Source organism: Phalacrocorax carbo, chromosome 1 (genome assembly GCF_963921805.1).
Source record: "Phalacrocorax carbo chromosome 1, bPhaCar2.1, whole genome shotgun sequence".
NCBI classification, from domain to species: Eukaryota; Metazoa; Chordata; class Aves; order Suliformes; family Phalacrocoracidae; genus Phalacrocorax; species Phalacrocorax carbo.
The window spans coordinates 64,559,206-64,569,233 of record NC_087513.1 but is presented as its reverse complement, the minus strand read 5'-3'; the positions used below and the strand labels follow the sequence as shown (position 1 = coordinate 64,569,233).

The 10,028-nt window shown below is 43.8% G+C and overlaps 1 protein-coding gene across 4 annotated transcripts in view; it reads right to left on the bottom strand.

Annotated features, from left to right (window-relative positions):
- Nucleotides 1-1,014: 1,014 nt before the first annotated feature.
- The window catches only part of CREB3L2 (cAMP responsive element binding protein 3 like 2), an 83,476-nt gene continuing 74,462 nt past the window's right edge, over nt 1,015-10,028 (bottom strand). For all 4 annotated transcript variants that reach the window (XM_064457386.1, XM_064457394.1, XM_064457401.1 and 1 more), the window contains exons 10-12: nt 9,680-9,806; nt 8,769-8,994; nt 1,015-7,824 (exon numbers count right to left, since the gene is read on the bottom strand). In XM_064457386.1, the coding sequence (XP_064313456.1) occupies nt 7,749-7,824; nt 8,769-8,994; nt 9,680-9,806 (429 nt within the window). In that variant the 3' untranslated portion in view covers nt 1,015-7,748. The remainder of the gene's footprint in view (nt 7,825-8,768; nt 8,995-9,679; nt 9,807-10,028) is intronic.

The following is a 10,028-nucleotide window of genomic DNA, read 5'->3' as shown; positions in this document are numbered from 1 at the left end:
AAGGAGGCACCAAAGCCATCTGTCATGCTCCCATTTTCAGTTCAGTAAAGCTGGAACTATTACTTCCATTGCTAGTATTTGCTGCAGAGGATAAGCTTTTGGTTGCTAGTATATGGACGCATGGTACTCATATACGAGGTCCCATTCCTCGCAGGAAACCGGCGTAATACAAATGACTATACCATTTGTGAAGCCAGCTCTGCACAGGGTAATTTGCATATCTGCACTAGGCCATCCATAGCCAAGTTCCCTGGATGGCCGGCAAAGCCACGGAGTCCCCAGACTGGAAGAAATGAGGTATTTTCTTTCCCATGTCTACGCAAAGTAGCAAAGGTCAACTCTCTCCCCGGGCTGGATGCTGCTTCTGGGCTGCGGGGCATAATCTCGACTGTTCACACAGGCAAAATAGCAGCTTCTGAACTGCTGGAGAAGCTCCTGAGCTATCTCAGGGATGAGTCAGGGTAAGGGAAGGAGCTGAGGCCAGCAAAGGACCCAACCCGAGCTCGTTTAAGAGATCAGTTTAAGCGATTAGTTGCCTAAAGTCAGTGCAGGGAAAGGCCTTACCTTCCAGAGGGCTATCCGGCCCACGCGAATCAAGCTCCAGCATGCTCTAGCAGACTGGTATCACTAGGCTGACGCTAGTGCCCCCGTGAGATCAGCCTTCCTGGATCCCGCTTTTAGTTAGAGAGAATGTAATATTAAAGGCACTGTATTGCATAGTTGCACTCAAGTGCCGTTATCATTATTAAACACCATCAGCCTTCACCTAATTTCCACCCGTTATTGACACATATAATTCTCTGCTAATCTTAAAAAAAAAAAAAAAAGAAAAAAGGGGCGCAGCCAGCTTTGGTAAAAACCCACACCGTTGCTCTTCACATTCTCTGTCTAGCAACATGCTAAATTACCAGGGTTCTGTCGTGTTGCAGACGGATACACTGCATGCAGTGCGGCACTTGGGAAAGCCAAGGGACCAGATCTTTTCCAACCATCAGGAAAGCAAACAAGTTGTACTTGCTTTTTCTACAGAAAATATTTATTTGCAAGAAATGAAAAGCTACATACATGTTTAGGCTACAAAAGCAGGCAGTCTGTTCTCTCGTAGAGTCAAGCAGACAATTTAAAAAGGAAAAACAGCAATTTCTTTCCACCCAGTGGACATGTTTGCAGCGCGAACAATCAGGTGGGATCATATCCAGATGACAGCGCTTGTAGAAAAATAGAGAGGCCACAGAACGCACATACACAGGGTTAAACAGACTTACGGCAAAAGAACAGAGATATCTGCGGTCAGAAGAGGCTCCAATGCAGTTTACCAAGGAGTTTAGGAGGGTGTGCTTTTGCACTACTATCACTGTCCTTTTCATCTTAGATAGTTTTAAATGTTTGCACAAACCCATACTGTATCCACGTGAACAGAGGGAAAGGGAAAGATCAGCTGAAATGCCTTAGGGGTGTCACACGCAGAGTGACTCAGAGTCACAAGGTATTGTTTTGCATGGCCCGAGGCAACGGCTTTGGCCCTGGATATGTATCTCTCTTCAAGGGGGTAACACCAGGTAATTTACCCTTGGAAGGCCCAGTGAATCCCAGGGAAACTGTGATGTACGTGGCCCTCAGAGCAAACTGCTTCCCCTCGCTGGCGTCTCGCTGCGCCCCTGGGGTGGGTCAGGCAGTAGTGCTCCCAGGGAACGCGGGAGATCTTTAGGTCTTCTCCCAGAAGACCAGCTCAACAAATTGTGTTCCTTGAGCTGTCAGCTCCCAGGGGCCACTTTCTAAGGCCATAATTCTGCAGAACAAAAATGACACCCAAAGATACAATAAAGCCTGAAGTAATTATTTGTTTTGTACCAAGCCAGGGCTATCCTACAGAAAGGCCAGACAATTTATGCATACACACAAAGTGACACGGTGCCACAACTTTCGGTTGAAAATTGCTAATAGGACAGACCTTAGAGAGCAATTTGCACTACAGTGTAACGAGTGCTTGGTGATGTGGAATGTGAACAGGTTTCAGAGATAAATGCCTGGACTTTCTGTTGCACGAAGTGGAATGTGCCCTGTGTGTTCAGGTAGATACCTTTATTTAGTGATGCTGACTACATTAAAAAAAAGCTACTCTGCACTTTTTTTTTTTAATTGCTCACCACGCACACGTGCAGATACACACAAGCTCACACCCGTTCTTGCTAACTGTACGAATGAAGAAAGCAAGACGCCGTTACATCAGCACCATTGAATTAAAATCTGATATGGCAAAGTCAGATACAAGCAGAGTTCTGTTAAAAGAAATTGATTACTTGCCTCTGCTTCCACCTCTCTCCCTTCCACTCCCTTAATTATGGGCTGCTAAAGTTCAAAAAGATTTTTTACCTGCCGGTTGGAAGGAAACATGGCATATACCATAAAGGTCAGGTATGCATAAACAGGACTGCGTAGTATTAAAGAACAAGGGGGAACTAATGAAAAGGCCTATCATTGCTGATCTGTGGAATCAAGAACTAGGAAGCTTCCCTGTGATGCCAGGAGTCCCCTCATCGGCCATTTCTTTCATCTTTTCTGTAAGACAGGTCTACAAATCCAGCTTTCCCATGTTTTGTTCTCACCTATTCAGTTCCAGCTCTTAGAGGAAGAGCATGGAGATGGGCTTTAGGGCAGAGAAGAGACTACTGGTAATAAAGAATACAGAAACTCCACTTCAGCATCACAAATGAGAGACGCACTCTTTTCTACGTAGGAAGTCAATTTAGGCATATATCTTGGTAAAGCAGAAAAAGGCCTGACATGAAAACCACAAAAACAAGTGGCAATTTCCCTCTCAGTCCTGGGGTCTCCAGTGGATGCTGATCACCTAAGAAATGCAGTAGTAACTGAGGTCACACCCTCAACATACCCCTGAATGCCCACTGTCATTTTATTGGCCATGAGAAAGCTACAATATCCTGGCCCACTGACTGAATCCTTACATCTTATTTGTAAAGACCTTAACATGTTAAGCCAGTTCATTCATCTTTGCAATGCCTAAAGTTGTTTATCCTTAAAACTATAGTGCAAAGCAGCAACACATCAGAGCACTACACTACTTACATAGGCGAGTATAACTTTTGTAGTTACAAAGTACTGACCTACCATTTCACCTTCAGAATACAAAATGCTCCCTTTCTAATTAGTGACTTGAGAAAGAAATATTTTAGTCACCCAGAGTATAAAAATACTCTATATACTTCTGTTCTTAGCTGCGTGGGTTTTACACAATGGCCTCTTGGCATTAGCTAGAATCTAGAGCCCAAATACTCAGTGGAAATCCCTCCCAACGCAGCAATTAGTATCATTCATTTACTTGACCTACATTCTAAATGTGTCTAGACAGAATTCACTGCTGATAGTCTGGGGGGAGGGGAGCAGAAAGGTGGGTTGGTTTTCTTAGCAGGGAGAAAAAACAAAGAAGAAAAGTTTTTATATTCATTTTCAGCTTCACGTTAGAAAAATCAAGAACACATCAAGACACGTTGTTACACAGAGAGATATGGAAGAGATCCCCTGCCAGTATAAATCAGACCTGCAGCCTCCAAACGCGGTGAGAAGGGTGCTGCATTGTATCAGCTGGGATCTGGCCTAAGAAACTCAGCCTAATCCATTATTAGTCTGTGCTGCTGAAAAATATTGAATGGTACAGATGAAATAAGAGAAATGCAGCAAAGAACTATAAATAGCCTGGGGAAAAAACCCACAACATTACCTACACACTGGTAACAAGGTTAGAACTGTCACATGCCCTGTGCTTGATACTTTTTAAATATATATATATATATATAAAAATAATGCCCTACATTCCTTTGTAGCTTATCTCCCTAGAAGCAAAGACCCAGCAGATCCAGAAACGCTTTAAAGCTACAGGCCAAAAGGTAAGTTTACTAGGGTGTATAGAATCATGCTGACAAGCAGCATAATGTTACAGCTGAAGACTCTAAGCATCACTTAAGTACTCTAGTGGAAATGGAAATTAAGTAGCACATAAGGCCTCTGCCTGCCCTGTCCACACACACACATCATTCTACAGCACCAAGTCACTGACCACTGGAAAAAGTACACCGGCAGAAGGCTAAGACCTCAAGTAATATAGCTGAGCTAATTAAAAGCACTTATAGCGGCATTCTCCTGGAATACACCTTACTACTCCTTCCCTGTGCCCTTAACACAGAGCACACACAGCTGCCTCTCCACGTGGTCTGCAGTGCATCGACATTCACACTTGGGTCACCCCTGGACTGCTGAGGCTGGCAGTGCTATTGCACATGTCCTGCCTCCTCTGTCCCCCTGCTAGGTACGTAACATGGGCATAAACCGCCTCTGGAGACAGTGAGGTTCTTGTCGCATAACAGCCTGTGGGTAGGTGATGATAGGAGATTATTTGGCCCCTAGTATCTAGCAGAGAAACCTGTTCTATTAAGGCCCCTGAAGAAAAATGATCCGAAAAATACCAAAGCAAACTAAAGGTTTTCCTTATTATAAAGAAGTAATATTTAATATAATAAATTCCCAAGCAGTGTGTGTGCTAGGTCGAGAGACTCCCCAAAAGAGTACCTAAAAATAACTTAAATGATTACACAAATTAAGATTATAGAAATAGATTATCAAACAGTTACAAGAAAATTGGTACTGCCATACTGGTTTGGATGAATTAGCTCAAAAGCCTGACCCGGACCGTGGCCAGTTAAAATGCTCCAGATGAAAACACGACTGTCTCCCAACCAGATTTGAACTGACATGCCCAAATTAAGTAAACAAAATGGCAAAGCTTCAGTGGCGACTAGCACAGTAGGTTTCGGAGAGGGGACATTGTTTGGGTTTTGCAAAACTGTCTGTCCTTTAAGTATTGAGAAATAACTCAATTTTGGTTTTAATACAGTGAAGTCAGCTCTATCTGCAATGGCAGGTGATCCATTTAACTGATAATGGGCACAAGCTCAGGCAGAGCGTCCTCCTACTTATGCACAGTGCATAGTAATAATAATAATAATAATAATAATAATAGCAGTGTTGTGCTCAAGAGCTTAGGGCCTCTTTTGCAGAAGATTTAACCATTCAATTGCCGTCAGAGGTGCTAAACCATGGGTGCTCTGAAAAAAAAGACCATTTAAGGAAATTTCTAAGCTATGACCTTGCCCACTTACACTGCCCAGCTATATGGTAGTGGAAGGGTCAGTCCCAGTCTTCTCCTGTCACTTTGCTGACCTCATGTGGCTAAGCAATGCAGCCACCCCTTGTGGCACCCACCAGTGTTCATTATTTCTGTTAAGCCTTAAATCATTGCCCAAAAAACCCCCTTACAAGTGTCATTGGTGGATACTGGAATGATGCAGAGGACCCAGCAGGATCACTGTAAAGAGAAAGAGACTTTAGGGAGGAGACTGACCCATGCCAAGAAGGGAACACTTGCAAAACAGACTACAACGGCATTTCTCCTCTCATTGCCACCAAAGGTAAAATAATAAAAAGGCACTTGCGTGGAAGAATAGGGCGTTACCTAGAAAGCATGTCTGCACACCAAAACTCATTACAACTTTGTGGAGTCTGGTACATGTTTCACTGTCACTGATGTGAAACACCACACTAAAATGGCACAGTGGAGACTGACCCACAGCCCGCTGGAGCCCACCAAACCCATTCCATTAATTTAAATGAGTTTTGAGTCAGGCCTGAGAGCGGCAAAATAGGTTACCAAAGGAAGAAAGTCTAAGGAGAATGAAGAACAAGAAAGGAGCTGGTGTGGCAGCTGCTGTAATAAAATACAAATCCAGTATTTTACAAAATAGAATACTTGCAGGAAACATCTACTGTACATGGTAAAAAATTACTTGTAAGGCTACGTTAGTTTTTCCCTTATTTATCATTAGGAAAAAAAAAGAAAAAAGAGCTTCAAAATTTTTTATTCTTTTTTTTTAAATTGACAACTTCTGATGAACTGTAAAGTAGCTATACGCTAGCCTGCTGAATTACTATTTTCACATTAAATCCATCCTCAATGGAGTCTGAGCACCCTTCTGTAGTAACCGGATAAAATGCAGCTCAAATCCTGGGCTAGGTTAGACTGTGCCACTCCAAGGACAAACTGCAAGAAGCACAGCTCGGGCAAAGGCGTGACCAGGGTACCAAAAGAGGGAAAACCCTTAAAGGCAACAGCTACATGGGATAAGGAGGAAACAATGCAGGGAGAAGAATACTGGACCAAGATCAGACCTGATTACTTCTCTTGGCTTTTCCACTGAGCTTGGGCCAGTTGCTTCACCTCCCTGTGTGCCCATCTCATCCCTCTTTTGCCTTGTCTGCTGCCTACATACTTAATTCCTCAGGTCAGGAGCTGTCTTGCCATACAGTTAATACAGTATCTACCACCTCCAGGCCTGAACTGTGCCTAGCTGGGCACAGTTATCCCTTATCTTTTCGGCCAAGCCATTGGTCTAAGATGACATGTCTGGAAAAGGACATAAGAGAAAGATAAGACCCATGGCTTTATTTTAGGACAATTCAAGTTTGGGGGAGAAGGAATGGGTGTTCAGTGATATCTGTATGTCTGATTTCAGGGTTTGCCCAGACCACGTGGAGGGTTAGGGAAGCTCAATTCTCTTCATTGCAACTGCTTGAATAAAATTTTGCAAAGCTAATAAATACTATTTACAACAGTAACAGGGTGATGGCAAGGAAAGGAAAACAGGACAATCTGAGACCAGGTCTATGTAAGAAATTCCATCAATGCATCGATAAGCCAATAAATTAAATCCATATGGTCCTCTCAGGAGGCACTTCTGGTTTAAGCCTTACATTGATTTAGTTTGTTGGGAAGGAACTGATTTAAGCTAAACAGATTAGCCTTATGCAGACTAAAGGACATCCATCCAAAACATTGCGTACATTTAACAAAACCTGCTTTCTAAACAGATTTAGTTAAACTAGTGTAATTCTCCCACACAAAGTGTGACAAGACAGCGACTGATCTTTGCTTGAGTTCCACAAGGGTGGAAGCAGTAGGGAGGCCTACTAGGACTGTTTTCAACCCAGAGAGAAACATACCCAACTAAATGATAAAGGGGCTGGAGGGGAGAAGAGAGAAAGAGCTAGGCAAGGACAATTCAGCAGCATCATTGCCCATGCACCCCTCTCCTGCCTGTGCTGGTAACTCAACAGTATCAGGGCCCATTCTTGGCCCTTCAGCAGCAGACCGACCACACAACATGCTTCTGAATCCTGCCAAAAGGCTCAAGTGCTGTAGACCAGTAGGCACGGAGCTGCGGATAGATTCTGAGCAGCATTATGCTGCATCTCCTCTTTCTCTCAATTCCCTCTCCCAAGAAACCTATCACCCACATGCTCCCACCAGTTTTGCATATTCCACTCTTCTACAGAATGTCTTTGTGCTGAGATTAGGATGTGTGCATGCACGCACGCACGCACGCACACCCACCAGTCACCGGCACACTGCTGGCATCATCTGCCATCATAATTCAATCCTGCCCTTGCAGAATCAGACAGGAAAGGAATAAAAGCAAAGACAGGAACTGCGTGTGAAGTGTGGAAGGGAATTACAACGACAAGAGATCCCATCTGCAGTCACAGCCTCACCAGTCAATGCAGAAGTTGAACTCCCTCTCTTTTGTGCTTTGGTTCACTGAGGATGAAAAGTCAGGGGGACTTTGGCTGAAAATATGTGGGAAAGAGGGAAGTCAAGAAAAAAAGGCCTTTTTTTATTTTTAAGAGGTGGCATTGACTCTTCTATCTATTTCAATTATCTTCAGTGTTTCATTTCCTTCTAGTTCGGAGTTGACTCTGCAGGGAACAAAAAAAACCAAAACAACAAAGGTTAATGCTAATAGTTAGTAATTTTTAAAAGCGCATATCCTGCTTGAATTGGGTCACGCTAAAAGGCACTCAGTATTTACCAAGCACTTGTCAGTTAGAGTATGGTAACACACTGAATTAGTCATCTCTTTGGCTCTAGGTAGAACTTTGACACAAGTGCTTGAGAAGGCACGCTTGGGGTGATAGGGCTCATCCTAGTCCTCAGAATAGCATGCATCAAAACAATATCCCTCTCTCCACTGTTTGGTGGGCTTGCTACTGCTTGTTAGCAGAGGACCGAGACCAGGGCCAACAGGACAGTGGCAGGACAAGAAAAGGTAGAGTGGAAAGAAAACTGTGAACATATATTTAAAACAGTGGAATCTCTCTCTTTGCAGAGGCCCCAAAAACTTATATTATGCTCAAAACCCCCCCCGAAAGAGCTCTGTGTTAAGTAGTTCAGATAACTTTACAGGTCTGTCTCTTAAGACTGAGTCTGCAAGCTTTCCACAGCAATGCTTTAGAAAGATCACTGCTGCGAGAAGCCCCAGCTCTTCACACCCTAACCTCTTAGAAAGCCCAGTGAGTCACAGCCTCCACACTCTCACCTAACCGGCAAAAGCTTATCCCTTTAGGAGACACAGAAGTAGGTGCCTGAAGAAGTGGGTAGGCACAACTAACAGGCTTACAGGGGTTTGGTTTCTGGCAGTAACACTGAGTTTCGTAGCCTTATTACTACAAAATTGTTGCAACCACTTCTCCAGAACAATAGTAACTTTGCCTATATGCTCTCCACATTAGATACCAAACTCTTACTTCATGTTTCACAGTGCCCAGCATAGGCTTGAGGCCCTATTCTTACTGCTGCCCTCCAGGCACAAATAACAGTGATGCCAAACACCTGTGTGGCAAGCAGCCCACCCTGCACTCACCTGTGCTGCTGCAGGCCCCAGCAGCACCGATTTCTCCAGCTCGTCTCATTGGCTATTGTGAACTGCATGATATCATCCTGCTGTGTCCCTGGCACGGCTTCCAGGGACAGCGCTGTGTACTTGGAGGTGTCTGCTTGCCTGTCATTGCGATCTGCAAAGGAGATCGGGCTTGACGATTCCTCCAGTTGGTGAGGCTCTTCATAAATTAGCAGACTCCTTGACCTCACTGCGTACAAGATAGAAGGCAAAAAGAGATGAAAATCAGGGCAGCTCAAAGAACAGCACTGGTCATTTCAGGAAATGGAAACTGTCAGAGCAGAACTAAAGCTGTAAAGATCTTGTCTTTTCCTAGTGATTAACTGGTAATTTGATAGTTGAGGAAAGATACCACAGCAACGGACCAGGTAGGAATCAAAAAGCTCTGAATTATTCACAAAACAAGAACAAAATGAAACAATCACTTTGATAATGTATGTTGAAAGCAACTGGTTCATTACGGGTATACAATACTAACAGGTTCCCGCTCAGTTCTTGGACTTCGTTAATGCTGGCAAAGGACACACCAGCTGATATCAGTTGCATGTTTTAACAGTATGAACATTTGCTACCAAGTAGAAATCCTGCTACCTTTTACAGACCACTAGCTTTAGTTCCACAAACAGAAACAGAACTGCTTTAAACAGAAGTACGAAGCAGTCTAGTGGGGAAAGGCTTTGCCCATGTCTGTGAAGTCTTATGCCATCAGAACAGCTTGCCAAGCTATTCTTTGAAAGACACCGGTATATCAAGAAATGGCCCACTAAGGAGCAGAAAAGCAAGAGGTGCTTGAGGACAGGGTTAGGGGTGGGGGTGGAAAACAAGTGCCGAAGCACAGCCAAGCAGGGAGCAAGACTGGAATAGTTGTCACTTACCAATGGAGTCTGTGTAGGACTCTGGAGAGGAATGCTGCCTGGGCAACACCATCTTTGTAGCAGAAGGATACGGTCCATAGCTCTGAGAGAAGCTGCCAAAAACTACTGCAAAGCACAGCACCACCATCTGGCAAAGGAAGGATGCAGAAAAGGTAAGTGCGCTGGCTGTCAGCCCACACGCATACATCAGAACTAAGAATCAACACAAAGCAGATCTGATACTTTTTCAGCACAAACCATCTGAGGCTATTTTCATCACCAAATACAGTGTCCCTTATCAAAGGCACATATGCAATAAAAATTCAATGTTTTATAGGGCAGATTTCAACACTGGAGTTTGTTTTTAATG